The sequence below is a fragment of the Cygnus atratus genome, chromosome 6, assembly GCF_013377495.2.
Source record: "Cygnus atratus isolate AKBS03 ecotype Queensland, Australia chromosome 6, CAtr_DNAZoo_HiC_assembly, whole genome shotgun sequence".
NCBI classification, from domain to species: Eukaryota; Metazoa; Chordata; class Aves; order Anseriformes; family Anatidae; genus Cygnus; species Cygnus atratus.
The window spans coordinates 38689620-38704767 of NC_066367.1; the positions used below are offsets into that span (position 1 = coordinate 38689620).

Genomic DNA, 15148 nt, shown 5'->3' on the forward strand with positions numbered 1-15148 from the left:
CTTCCCACTCAGAGGGTCAGAGGCTTAGTGTTGGAGGCTGGAACCGCAACCAGCGTCTGGCTGAGCTCGGGATGAGGCAGACCTGGAAGCTGAGCAGCACGGCCCGCGAGCTGGGGAGCGGGGCTGCAGGCACGGACAGTCAGGACAGCTGGGGTCACCTTCCAATCCCTCAGAATAAGCACTATACAGACACAGTGTGAACTGGCTCAGCTGCCGCTCCTCCATTATACAGAGACAGTTCTTGAACTTATCAGCCACAGAAATGCTCAGCCTTTCCAATCTGAGGTTGGTTTTGTTTTGTTTTTCCTCTTCAAACCTCTCAGGAGGCTACATCTTTTCTTGGCCACCTCTTCTACCCGCCATGAGTAGATACAGGAAATATTTAGATAACAGCAACACTGAGCGGGTGATTTACAAAGACTGATTTAGAGCCTTCTAGGTAAAGGCAGCATGTTCTGTACCAGCCAAGTCGTCCAAATTTGCAAATAAGAAAACCACCCAACTTACGCCTCGCCTCACAAGAAATCTGGCTTGAAAGGTTAAGGGGCGGTACACGGATATGACCCTGTTATGAACAACGGCTGCTATCTGATGGGAAGAAACTTTTCAAAAAGAAGTTTCTGTACAATATAAAAATTAACCAGTAAAATCCAAGTAAGGCAAGAATATAATTTCTGCTTATGATTCTAAAGAACACTATAAAAAAAAAGTTGGTGGCAACCACTTATTTCTCATTTTTCCACATTTAATATACTCATTGCAACAATTATATTCAAGTCACACTTCTATTTACAATACATGCCATGACCATATGCTTACGTACGTTACTCTTAGTGCCGTTCTTCACATCATTCCTATCCTGTAATGCTCAGTGATGCACCACTTAAAGGCTCAATATTACATTTGTTTGAATTAGCCAAGAAACTACTTCTCAGACAAAACTCATCTGACAGCAGCAAAGTTAATGTTTTATTAGCCAATTAAAAAGGAACTACTTGCATGAGGATGTTTACAAGGCCAAGTGTTCTTGGATTAAGTTATTTAAACACAGTCCCTTGAAAAGAATTCCAGCAAACCAATCTGCTACCAGGACAAATTTAGTATTTCCTTTCACAAAGAAAGCTAGCCATGTGAAGTCCAATAAATGGAAAAGTGCTTGGAATGCAGAGGACAGAAAGCTCCAAGAACTGAAAAATAAATTTATCACAAGCCGTGTTAAAACTGGTGAGTAGGGAGGGGAAGAATGCTCATTTACACATGCCTGTACACAGATGATTTTATAGAAATATAGCTATTTTAGGAAAATGGAAGTTTTAGCACACAAAAAAGTGATTAGTAGGTTAGTTTTAGGCACTTGGGCTGCATAGACTGTAGTAGGTGCCTGTCAGATACGTCTAGCATTCTCTCACACACACACCCCTGGGAACATACTATTTAATGCATAGGAAAACAGCTACTAAGCCTCCCTAGAAAAAAAAGAATGTAGAAAAAATGGGCCGAATTGATCTCTTCGTATTTTCCAAGTTGTATATCCACCCTCTTCTCACAATTAAAAATCCGTGCAATTTTCAGATCATAGAGACAACACTGAATACAGCTAATTTAAAAAGTTTATTGTTTGCTAAACCAAAAGAAACATCTAAATATTAGATTACTGAAATATGAATTACTGGTATGGTTTTTGCTAGAAAAATGCTGTTCTGCAACATAAACTTAAATAACCGTTTTTTCAGGACACCTCCCTTTTTCTATGTAACATCCTAAGAAAGAATTACATAAAGAATGAAGGGAAAGTAATCTTAAGCTTTTTCTCTGAAAGGCAAGACAACACACAGAGGGTAAAAACACAAAAGCGATACAACTCAAGGTCATGACTCATGTTAAGACAATCACTTCCAAACAATAACTGAGAGAAGCTATAAACAGCATCGATGCAGTTAACTTGCTTTTCTATGGGCAGAGCTGTGTAAAAAGCCATGAACTGTCCTACAGGGAAACGAAAAAAGCTGTAAACAAGAAGCACATAATAAAGGGCTTACGTGAGTTCAAAAGTTTGTCTGCGCTTCTCTAGTTCTGCTGCACAACTAGGTTTAAAAATATTTGTAACATTACTTAAAAGGCAGGGTGCAAAGGAAAAGACCATCACAGCCACAACAGTGTCCTTAGGGTATATGCTTGCGTAGCCTTCTCACTAGTATCTGAGCAGATACGCTTGTCGTTGTGATAAGCCTTCAGCCAGACAGACTTTTCTACAAAAACTTCCCCTGCGACACCTGGACGCAGCTATTTTGCTTTCTCCAGTCTTTGCTGCACCTTGAGCAAGGTCACAGCCACCGCTTGGTGTTGTGAGAATTTGGGACAGTCACCTGTTTACAGAGAGGGGACACACTGTTGGGCAGCTACCACAGACAAAATCCACCCTCAGAGGCTGCAAATCTAGCACGTAAAGCGAAGGCACGTCTTCCTTTGCTTCCTAAGCCCCGGCCAGGAATGCTATAGGCACGCGCTGCTTCAGCAAGCACTGGCCACCGCTGAATTCTGGCTACTGAACGGCAAATCTCCCCGTTACAATACTGTGGCGTCGTGAAATAGATGGAAAAGAAGCCTGCTGGTTACTTGCGATATGACACGCTCTCGTAGTTGGGTTAAGGCTGCATTGTTTGCCATCCAACACACAGGCAACGATTTGCTTTTTGGCTTACAAGCTCGTTAGGGCACAAAGGACACCGCTTGCACAGGCGGACTTCACGTGTGCAGTTATTCCCAGCTCCCTGCTAGGGGTCTGCTGCCACTGCAGTACCTTAGAGGCCACAGAAAACATAAGTGGCCAGGATACTGAGAGGGAAAAGGACAGTCAGTGTAAGTTAAGGTGTCTCGTTGCAACATAAGCCATACCTGGAAAAAAAAAAAAAAAACCACCACCACGCTTTCATTATATGGACATAGTTGCTCCTATAAATTTAAAGTGAGGGAGTAAGCAGCAAATTCCAGCAAGAAGTGGCTATCGAAAACCTGCTCCGTGAACAGGAAGGACTCATTGTCTTAAAAACAAACAAAAAACAACATGCAACCTTTACACATTCAGGCAAGAGTGTACAGTACTTAAAAATGCCAATGCAAAATATTTTAAAGGCATGAAAGGGAAGACGAGACTCAAAAACCAGACACTTAAGTTTATAAGCATGTCTGCTTTTTCTTTTTTGAGACTAGAAAATGTACAATTCCATTTTATATGCAAGAGTGCACAGTTTGATTCTTGAAGATACTATCAGATAAACGGAGAAAGTAATCTTTGCATTAAGTTGTTATTTCTTCAAACATTTACACATTTTGCAATACACCAGTTACATACCAATATCCATGTGCATGCACTCTAAATATATGCATGTACACATTAAAATGTTTAACAAAGACAGCAGGTTCCCTAGCCAATGAGCATTGTAAAGAGATACCAAAAATATATTAAAAAGTTAAATTCTTTACCTGCCTTTGTTAAATACAGACTTTTGAAATTGACTCCCTTCTTTTCCCCACAAATTCACGACATGATCCCCGGTGAAGCAGGCAAATGGGAAGGCAGGTGCGCTGACTGGATTACCCCATAACCAAGAAAAGCACCTTAGAAAGTTCACTCTAAGCTTATTCTTTAAAACGTCTTTTCCGTCCTTATCAGTTGCATGAGCTACGAAAGGGAAGGGCATTATAAACGGCGTTTTTATTTCATTTTACTATTCCCTTCAAACACACATCTCCAACATAAAAGCCCAGGATTAAGGCTATGTACACCTTTACAATACTGGTAATATTTCAAACCATCCCACTGAAGAGCCTGTATCCTTTAAAATGGTAATTCTGACCGTCTGCGTGGCACAACCACCCCACCAAATACCACAGTAAGAAAAGATAATCACATAGTGTCTGACACTTCTGTATAACTCACCTGGGGACCATGCAAGGGAGTTATATTTTCGGGAAGTACTGCCCTGGAACTTCTGTGGGAACATGATCAAGGGGTCACTTACGGCTTTTCAAGTAGTGTAGTCTACTTTGTTCCCCTTCCCCACCCCAGTTCCAACCATTGCATATAGGTATATATACATTTGATGCTATCAAAGAGAAGTGCGCCTCTTCCTCTGAAAAACACTTCCTGCAGAGAGTATGACTAGTTTTGTAAGATTCCAGTGGGACTTTCAAACATACTTTCGTCTCTCTTCTTTGGTTAAGGAGGAAAAAAAAAAAGGTGACATTTTTCCCTTTAGGAGAGTTAAAGGTAATTCCACGAGACTTGAATCACAAACGAACATGTGCTGCAACAAAAGAAAAGCAGTAGCATAGGACAGCATGACATGCACTTTTTGGAATCATCTAATCCAATGACGACTACATTAAAAAAAAAGAAAATTTGTTTTGTTTTAAACTCTTTGGCGAATTTTTACTGTTTGCCGATACTGTAATTTGAAGTTGAACCCATATGCCCCAACCCATTATGAAAAATCTAACTAAAAATCACGTGAGAAACAAGCAACTGTCCTAAGAGAGAGCTTGCTTTATAAAGTTGTGGTGAGCCAACTGCCTGATGGACCTTACAGCCATACGGATAACAAAGGAAAAGAAGCTGTGACACGTTGGCAATGTCAAATATTAGTACTACTGTCAACATACTGATTCAGCTTTACACACTGGTCTGAACAGATTGCAATTAACCTAAAATTGAGGTATAAATATACACAAATATGTACAGTACACATACAGGAAAATATTTTTGCATTTGTAACATCAGTAACTTTAAAAATACTGGAAAGTTGATATCTATGCCATTGATTTGTTTGCTAATTTACTGGAATAATGAAGCCACATCTTCAACTAGAGAGGACTACAATGGAATAGTAAAACCCCAAAATAAAAGTTCCTTTCTCTTGCTTCATCTTCACCGCACTCAACATCAGACTGTTTTGAGTGGCTGTATCTTGAAAAGAAGGTTGATCACAGCTTTTATGTGCATCCCCGGAGGAAAACAACCAGGAAAACAAACTTGAGCCATCAACCGCATCTTTCTTTTTGCTGAATGGTCTTAATTTTTAATACATGTGTGTATCTACGTAGAAAATAAAGTTGTAATCAGTTCATTATAAATACATCTAACCCAGTAATTCTGCCACTGTGAGGGTAATCACGGGTACAGCTTTTTTTAAGCAATGTCTGTGCAAAGGGGTCATTAAAAATCATCTGATCTTAAGTCTTGACATCATCCATTCGAGTCCTTGGCAGAGTCTGTAAACAAAAGAGATAATTTTAAAGGAATACATGCACTCCTCAGGGTAACTTCAGATGATTAATTCCATGGCACCGATTTACACGAACGGCAATTAAACTCTTCCTGAGAGCTCTGTAATTCTGACTGAAGGCATCATTTCCAGAAACAATTCACTTTTTTAGGTCTTATTATGCAATCTATGGGTGAGAGACTTCAGTTCACAGCGCTTCCAACACACACACTGCAGTTCTCTCTAATTATGATTATTCTTAATAAACCAAAACAAATTTCAGGTTGTTCCCACCCTCACCCTCATGAGGCCCCGGTCGTTTAAAACTACACCTCTAGGAGTTGGAACTGCAGATTTGATTTGCAAGTTGGGGTTTGGGTCACTCTGATCCTAAGCCAGCAGGTTCTGAACACAAAAATTTAAGTGCAATGTTATTACTGACAAGGGAGCAACGTGTTAAAACCAACTACCACAGTAAAAACACCAAAATCGTTCCAGACTCCCCTCCTACAGAGGAATAACTCTTACCCCTCTCCAGTTAGAGCACAGCACGCCTGAATGTGCCACTGGTGATCCTTAATTGAAGTCAGTTTCAGAAACTGAGAGATTTCAGCCACTGTCATACACTCTTTAACATCTTGCTTGTTAGCAAAGATCAGCAAACCTGCTTTTTTTAAGTCCTTGGGAGGAAGAAGAAAAAAGAAGGCAATTACAAATGTGCCCTTGGAGGCAAAAGCTACAACAGCAAACTAGTGAGTCGCAAACCCTAGCAAAAAAAGCTAGCCTGTAAAACACTGCAGGCTGATTAGTGTTTAACTTCAGGAAATCTTTGATCTCGTAGACCAGATGTCCAATTTATGCCTAAAACTACCTACACTACGTTATTGTCCTGCAGGAGGATCGGGACCCGGTGTCCCTGCCATGAGCACACTCGGTGCAGTTACAGCAGTGTCACCCACCTGTTTCAGAGCCTTCTGCTTACCCCCCCCCCCCCTTGCAGAGTACTTGCTGCAGTACTGTTTTCTTTACGGCACTCAGCGTTTGGAGGAAATCTTCACTTACAGTGCTTTAGAATCAAAGATGGCATCTAAATGAACAAGCACATTACACTAATGCCTGTATAATGCCCCGTGCAATACTTAAGCCATCAGTACAACAATTCAGAGATCAGTGACTCTAGGGCCAAGCTTATTTTATCTCAAACTGCTTGGAATTGCGCTAGTACAGACACATACTATTAAAAATCTGTCCCTCTGAAAGCAACAGGGCCTTCCAGAAAGCCGAAACAAGCCAACCACTTAAATGCCTATAAGGCACACTAGTTTTTACCAGCAATAACGTTAATTCCCAAATGACCCTCTGGTTCAGAAAGCAGCTGGAACTGACCTGGGCAAGTCAATTTTGCTTCTACAAAAATTCAGTTGAGCTAGTTAACAAAAATGATTTGTTTTCAAAGACTGCAAGGAAACCCCATTCTAAATAGGTATCTGATTTTCATTTCAGCTTATACGTATAGTTGTTCTCTTCAAGTCTCAGAGGGTTAGGGGGAGGTTAGCAGAGTATCCCTGTCTGTTGTGAGACAGCGGGCACTTCAGCTGTTAGATGGATGCTTTCTGAGCACAGCAGCAGCCTCTCAGCACGAAGCAAGGGCACGTATACTGCTTGGAGTTTCAAACTTCCCTCATTTCAAATTCAGCTCATTAACAACTTCTGCACCCTCATTTGCAGATTACAAAACAGAAGACGCAGACTTTGTTTAGCTCCTGCAACAGACTAAGTAGTGCAGCTGAGAAATTCGAATTGTGGCAGCAGCAGGCACGATGGCAACAGCCCCCCCATGGCACATGCAACGCTCCACCAGAGCCACGACAGCCACGAGCTACAGCTCTGGGACCGTTCCTCCCCTCTGGTTTCCTAACCGGTCTTGCCCCAGCTGTTCTGTCCGGGCAGCCGAGCAGCCAGCCACACCGCACCAGAGACCTGAGCTGGTGAAACCAACGCCCCCACGCACGGCCACATAAACCACAGAGCTAGCGCAGGGGAGGGCGCTAAAAAAGAGAACCAAAACCCAGGGCAGCAGGACCCGGGACCTTCCAGCAGCCCAGCTGCTACCAGCTCACACCAGCACGAATGAGAGACTGGCCTATCCTCTTCCCTGCTCTCCCAGCTTTCCTGGGAGACTTGTATCTTAAATCCAGTTTACTTTATTAGAACTTATCCCCTTGGGAGCATCACAAGATGTAAGTTACAGACCTCCACATCATGTCTACGTTTTAAGAGGGTAAACATAAGGACTACGAGGTCAGAGCAAAGAATCAAGGTGCCTCTGACACGCAAGGAGAAGGAAACAGTTACGGTTTAGATTATACAGAATCTGCGTGTCAGCTGGACAGCGGTTGAGGTTTTGCAGTTCATAGTTCTGCAAAATGGTTTCTTAGTTAACTCCCACTAAAAATCACAAGATGGTTAAAAAAAGAAAAGGAAACATTTTAGGAGGTCACCTGCTTCTGAGAAAACAGGTTACCTGTCTTCTGGCTCTCAGCAAATTCCTCCAACGCATCACTGAAGATAAACTTCAGTAGTATGGTATTTAAGTTGTGGTTAATTAACAATTAAAAAAATAATCAAGACATTGAAAAAATCATAGTAATCTAAAGCATTTGAAGGAAAAAACAAGTTTTTTTCTCAAAGAGAATATACAGACATATAAAAACACATCTTCAGCAAAACTCCAGCCTCTGGTCCTGCTGCACTTCACCGACAGATTACGTGCGTTCCAGTGCACTGCATTAAAGTGTTTGGGTGTTCCACACCACGCGATAGATGCTCCTTGGCTTATGTGGTAGTGGAGTATTTATAAATCAGACACGGATGGTTCAGTTTCAAACTAACACAGGGCTCAATTTTAAAGAGGGTCTTTAAAAGTTAGCAAATCATATTCTCATTCTGTAATTCCAAATAGGTGCGGAATGACAGCTCCTATAGCTTTCTCATGTACTTTTAAGAGTTTATTCATGCATTTTTCATTTCCACAACTATCCCAGTTACTCTTAGGTCATTATTGCACAGGTTTCCTTAGAATTGTAACAACCTCAGCTTTCAGCCGTAAGAACAAGACCACAGGTGCAGCCTAGTAACCCATCCTTTAACTGGAGGACTTCAAGAGCTTTCAGATCAAGAAAAGGGGGAGCAAACATCTACTGCAAAACTTTCCCCTGAGCTCATTTCATTTCCTCTCAAATTGGCTTTCCTCAAGTCTCCCTCTCCCTCTTCACTCTTTTCCCTACTTCTATTCCTTAGAAGACTCCTCATTTATCCCTCAAATTGGAAAAAAAAAAAAAAAGCTGATAGAGCAGACAACGTGGGCAGTGGAGGTGTGCAGGAGGGTTCGCATTAATGAGGCAAACTTAAACTGATATTCCCTCAGAACTGCCCCAAACAAATGGTTTCGTTAGCTTCCAAATGCCAAAAAGGCCACGGGCAGTCAATTTCTTCAGTTCTGTAGCTATTTGTTATAAAATATACTAGTAAGACTGTATTGGTTTCACTGTGAAAACAGAAAACGTTGAGCAACCCTGAAGCTATCAAAAATGGTAATTAAGCTTTTGGAGGAAGTAATATTTGTAAAAACTTATCTCATTCTTAACATGACCTCTGTGTTTTTTCAACATAAGTCCATTTACAAGGCCTAACTTCTGTTTTGCTGAAGCACTCGGAAGTTGAAAAGCTATTTTTGTGGAAGATCGTTAATTTGATATTAATTTACAAATTTATTGGGAGCTTCACAAAAGACAGAACCTCCAGCAGGAACGAGACGGATCTGATAGTACTACCCACGGCTGGGAGCATGACTTAAATGGGAATTTTCACAAATCATGTGCGAGTGCTTCCTTATCCTTACCAAATCTTACCCACAATAAGCATTAAAACAAAGCAAACACAGAGCCTACTCACCTCATGTGCTAACATTTTATAGAGTTCTTCTTTAGTCACAGAAATTCTCTCTCTGTCGGTGCTGTCCACAACGACTATTACAAACTTCAAAAAGTCAAAAGTCATTAGTCAGCACTTCAAAGAACACACTCTGTCTTTCTGGCCACGTACGCAAACACAGAACAGATTATCCAGACAGGCAGCTGGATTATCAGCTACGATCTTGTTCCTCACACACTTCTCCCAGCCAGAGCGTGGTTACCCACAGCACTGCTATGGTTAACAACGTATCCCACGGTTTGGACACAACGTAGCTCTGACAGCTTTTCTGACTTCCATTTTCAAGTGAAACATTTATACTGAAAGCAACTGTTTGTCTGCACTCCCAGATCTGGTTTGGTCCTTCGCTTAGCAGGCAGATCCCTCAGATAATTTGGCAAAGTGTATCAGCTTTCTCCCTTCGTTTCAAATTCTAACCTGCAAGTAGGTATTTTTAAGGGATTCTAAAACACACATAACGCTCCTGCTTCAAGAGTACACACAGATACATGTAACAGCGCCTTACAGCGAAGCACAGCAAAACAAAGATTATAAAAATTAACCTTTAGAAAAATACCAACAAAACCACAACTGATAGCACGTCGGAAAGCTTGACTTAAAGCATTGTTTTAATCAAGCTCAGTACACGCGCTGCAGCTTCATCACTGAAGAGTTCTGAAAACTCGGGGGGTGAGCCTGGGAGCCTGCAAGACAGAGCTCCCAGTTTTGGAGCAAAACTTTGGGGCTTTCAGCCTTCTGCACGAGGGGTTTCGCAGGTTTTAAAGCACCTGCTACAGAGATGCAGCAGTCACAGCCCACAGCGAGGAGCCTGTAAACACAGGGAGCTGCAACACCCAGTGAAACCGGGACCTGCCCCAGGGCTCAGACCCCAGCACCCCGAAGCAGCCACAGCACCGTGCAAAGCACCTCAGGTACGCTGCAGCCCTTCACCAGCGACCGTTACGACAAACCCGGCAGCGGGGCGCTCGCTCTCACCTCGGTGTTTGTGTAGTAGGTGTTCCACGAGGACCGAAGAGACTCCTGCCCTCCGATGTCCCACATCAGAAAGCGCGTGTTATTCACCACGATCTCTTCCACGTTACTCCCTATCGTAGGCGAGGTATGTACGACTTCATTCATGGAGCTGCAGGGAGAAACATCAACCCCGTGAGAAACTGCCAGCACAGAACTGGCGACTTATTGGCATTATCGAACCTATTAGGCCGCCGAAGCAACCTGCTTCTGTAAGAACTAAAGCTGATGGCTATTCCAAGGCCAAAAGCTCAGTGGGTGACTTCTAGCAAACACACGTAATGCGACAAATAGGGACGAGGTGGGAAGAGAATAAAAAAATTTAAAAAGGCCTCTGTGACCTATATAACATTTAAATTGTAAAGCTGGAAGAGCATTTGTGAACAAAACTAAATATTTAAAACTTAACACTGTGGGAGTATTTGCTTCAGAAATTGTTCTAAGCAGCCAGCTCTTCTTTTTCCAGGCTGACTTTGGCACGCACGCAGTACGGGAGAGCCGTTGCTTTTCTCCAAGAATATGGTTAAGCCACAAGATTTCCAAGGCTGCAGAAAAACAACAACTCTTCAGCCAGCTCCACCAAACACAGCACGCCTGGCTCTCCTCCCAGCGTCAGCCACTACAACATACTTCCTCCCTATTTCAGTTACTTTATGTCAAGCTTGCTTCTTTTCTCCAGCACAGCCCAGCGATTCTGCTTTGTGGAGATGAATGCAGACATTAAAGATGGCAAATGCATTGTTTCAGTGATGCTCAGGGCAACTTTGTCACCAAGACAACCAGCTTCACATAAATAGTGATGACTAAAAGTGTGCTCTGGATACTCCTGAAGTTCACATTATTTAAACTCTATTGTAAGGGATGTATAAAAAAAAAAAAACAAAAACAACCTAAAAGCAGGTTTAAGGAAACAAGTCAACCATTTTCAAAGAACTTAAATATTTTCTCTTCTGATAATCACGCTACATTTTTTCATTTTGTATGCTTGTTTTTTTTTTTAACTGCTTTAGCAGAGCTTTTCATGACAGAGGCTGCAATTTGAGACTTGTATGAGTGCCGGACGATTTCTTGAAGAGGGTACAGATAACGGAGGGATAAAGGCACAGTCTAGTGTTCTGAAAAGGAATCCCAGCTACCCTGTGTCTTAGCAGCACATAACACTATCTTCTCACCACACATGTTTGGGGGAAGCTACGATAAGGGAAAAAGAAGGATTAGAAGAAGAACGAACCACAAAATCAAATTAAGGAAAACAATGGTGTAACAAGATGCCTGTGGCTGATCTAATATTTAAAAACCAGGTTTTAGCGGAGTTCTTTTAATGTTTGGAAAAGCCTATCATGGACCCCCTTTCCCGGGCTGAATCTGCAGCCTTTCACACTCAAGCTGTTGGCATTTCTGTCTGCAATACGATCGGTGGATTTTCCTCCCTGCTCCCCCAGGACCAAGGTTAGCGTGGAGCTTAATGGCCTTCCTAGACGCCAGAACACAAAACCCGACTGCTAACAAGGAGAGAGGGAGGTCTGAGTATGAGAACGGGAGGAAATTAAGTGTCTGTGGGGCTGCCACAGTCTGCCAGAAGAACCACCGCTGCAACAGTGCAACACCAAAGCCATGGTCAGTGCACTAACGCGCTGCTGCCTGCTGCCTCTGCCCCGCTGCCGGGCAGAGCCGAGCGGTAAGAGCTCACGCTCAGGACACCTACCTGCCACGAAGGAACTGCACAATCTCTTCATTCAAAAATACAATATGCAAAGACTCTGTAAGGATGAAACGAGCAGGAGGAAGAGGAGACTACTCATCTAGAGCAAACTCTGTATTCCCCTTCGTCTTCAAAACAAGAGAAGGGGAAGTCCTGCTGCACTACAAGGGTAGAAAGGAAAAGGATGCGTACAGAGATCCGCTGCACAAAAGGGAAAACACTGAGGCTGCAGAAATAAGAAGATGAAAAGAGATGAAAAGAATCATGAGACACTTGTGGAAGATGTAGAAAGACACGGGCAGCTTTAAAATACACCAAGGATGGCCCTCAGCAGCAGCAGCCACTAAAATCAGTCCAAAAAATCGACTTCCTGCTATTTATTTTACATTTCTCAATCTCAGTTTGATAATGACAACCCCCTTCATCTTTTCACTGTTTTTGCACAACTTGCTAGGACATAAGTGGCCGGAAATACTGCACAAGTTTCACATTCCAGAAAAGCAAAAACTGACTGTAACTTGACAAAAATACCCCAAACCCACGTCATTTAAAAGTGTATTTTAAGTTTAGGATTGGACCAGGATGACCATGTCACTTAACAGGAACTATTCCTGGTACTGAAGAGTTAGGAACACTTCCTAATAGCAGAGTACCTCGTGTGAGAATAGGCAAATCTGTTTCTATCGCAAACAGACCTTGAGCTGCCTGGCCCACCTAGATGCTTTCAGTCTACAGACAGATTTGCAGCCCTTTATCAAGCAGCAGCTGAGGACCAGCGATACGAAGCTCGGGCAAGTTTCACGCAGATCAGCAGCAAGGTGAGCACGAGACGAACACAAGCCAACGCTACTGCTAAAGGCAGGAACTGCTTGAAAACTGCTGCAAAGCCCTTCGGTGGCTCAAAATCCAGCCTTGGGCAGGCAGCACGGGCTGCCACCCGCCACGGAGCTACACCGTCCTGCACTCAGCCAGCGCTCAGCCTGCATCCTCTGTCACCACCGACAGAGCGCACCTCGGCAGGCAGGACACAAGTCACGGCAGGGAGAGGTCAGGCTTCACTGCTCTGCTCCTCACGGAACAATTTGTTCAATATTTACACGCTGTGGCACGGATCAGTGTACCAGCATTGTCCTGTGGCTAACCCTAAACATAATAATATTTTATGGAGCTGGCAAACAGCCTGCACTGTGACACCAAAGGCAGTTGTGATTAAGTGTAATAGCAATGTAATTTGATAAACAAAAGCTCTCAACAGAACCTTATTCATACATCAGGGAAAACGCAGACCTTTCCAAAGCCTAAACACATGCTCTGACCCACTGCCACCTATACTGGTCAGTAATTTTCAGCACAGTGCTCTCAAAGTGAAAACAAACAGGGAAAGCGGCAAAACCTGGTCAGAACGATGTATGCAGCAGACACTTGGAAGCACACGACACATCAGCTGCAGTTCATACTTACAATTGATAAAGAATGGTCGTTTTTCCTGCATTATCCAGACCGACAATGATTACCTTGTGCTCTGAAATAAAAATATTACGAGTAAGTCACACAGTTAACCTTGCTATCACAACAATAACTGTTACAGAACAAGGTTCATGTAGCATTTTAGCCTGACCTAAGCAAGCACATACTTCGGGTGCCACGTTTCACGGCCATACCTAGAAGTCGGTTTGTCTGTGGAGACGTACAAACCGGTGTACAAGTCTGAGAAGGCGTGCCTTGGTCACTTTTTCCTATCTACATACCCAAAGGAGCCATTTCTGAGAGACTGCATTCCCATTTTTTCCTTTCTAAACTGCTAGAGCTTTCTTACTGGAGTTTCTGCACACGTTTGCAGACCGTAGCAGACTACATTCTGTGTCACCTCCCTGACTACACAGCTCCCCAGAACACAGCTCCGGCACACGGTAAATGCTCCTGTCCAAGACCGTGCTATTGTTACAACCAGCAACACCTTCATCTCTCTTCAAACAGTCGCTAAAAGCACAACTCTGGCGATTGGCCCTGCAAGCAGGGCGATCCGCCTGCCTCCCACAGGCCTCTTTTCCCTTCGGCAGGTTTGGAGCCTGGAAAACAGATTTGCCTGTGAATATTTCAAGCCCTCACTCACCCGGTTTAGCTGCGGATGAACCACCGGGTGCTACAGAGAGCCACTCTGACACAAACGTGAGCGCGTTCTGGAGCTCGGTGCCAGAATCGATGCCTGTTTCTGCCTGGCACCTTCCTCCCTGTCCATCCCCAAACCGGACTCGGTGTTGTGAAGCACGTCCACGTTAACGATTTCCAGGAGAGGCGAGCGCTGCCTGCTCCGGGCCGTGCCCCACAGCTCCTACCTGCCCGGCAGCGCTGGTCTCGATGGGACTACTCGCCCAAGTACAGGAAGGGGGCTGTGGGGAAGGGGTTTTCTCCCCCCCAGCGGTCCCGAAGCACGACAATCCGGCATTAAAGCCTGCCCAAGCGCCAGACGGGCAGAGATCACCCCCTTATCTCCGCCAGGCGCGGCTGCCCCGCAGGGGTGCCCCGGGACGAGCCCCAGCGCCGGTAGCTCCACTCACCCTGGTGGTTGAAGAGCCGCCAGATGCGGGTGAGCAGGATCCCCATCCTCGGCCGCTCCCCGGGGCTGGGGCTGCGGCGGGGGCCGCGGGCGGGCGGCTCAGGGCCCGGCCCGGCGCTCGGCCTGGACGGGCGGGCGGGGGCCGCGCCGGGGCTGCTCGCGCTGCGCTCTGCGGGACGGCCGCGCCCCGCGCACCGACATCGCCGCCCCCCTGCCCCCGAGCCTCCCGCGGCCCGCACCGACCGGCCCGGCCCGGCCCGCACCGACCGGCCCGCACCGCGCAGAGCCCGGCCGCAACGCAGCGCGGCCACCGTAGGGCGCGGGGCGGGCGCTCTGACGCGGGGGGCGGTGCCGTTAGGAAGCCTCACCCCCCCCTCCCGGTGGCAGTTACGCGGCGCCGCCTCAGCGCCTGCCCGCCCGCCCCGCGCCCCCTCAGCGCCCCCTCAGCGGTGCGCGGGGTGTGGCTGCCGCCTGCTGAGTGTCAGAGTCACACACGTCGGAAAAGCCCTTCAAGATCACCTGGTGCAACCACCCCCCTACCACCAATGTCACCCACCAAGCCGTGTCCCCAAGCACCACGTCCAACCTTTCCTTGAACACCCCCAGTGACGGTGACTCCAC

The 15148-nt window shown here is 45.0% G+C and overlaps 1 protein-coding gene across 2 annotated transcripts; it reads right to left on the reverse strand.

The window, feature by feature from the left end:
• Positions 1-1592: 1592 nt before the first annotated feature.
• Positions 1593-14657, reverse strand: ARL5A (ADP ribosylation factor like GTPase 5A). 2 transcript variants are annotated; one of them, XR_007708524.1, is made up of 7 exons: positions 14529-14657; positions 13432-13492; positions 10233-10380; positions 9219-9302; positions 5793-5944; positions 3941-5271; positions 1593-3682 (listed from the first exon to the last, which is right to left on the reverse strand). XR_007708524.1 is itself a non-coding variant. In XM_035566086.2 (6 exons), the coding sequence occupies exons 1-6, from the start codon at positions 14572-14574 to the stop codon at positions 5223-5225; spliced, it is 540 nt and encodes a 179-aa protein (XP_035421979.1). In that variant the 5' UTR covers positions 14575-14657; the 3' UTR covers positions 1593-5222. The 2 variants fall into 2 exon arrangements, 1 of the variants encoding a protein (XP_035421979.1); XM_035566086.2 differs by having other exon boundaries at positions 1593-5271.
• Between the last annotated feature and the right edge of the window lie 491 nt (positions 14658-15148).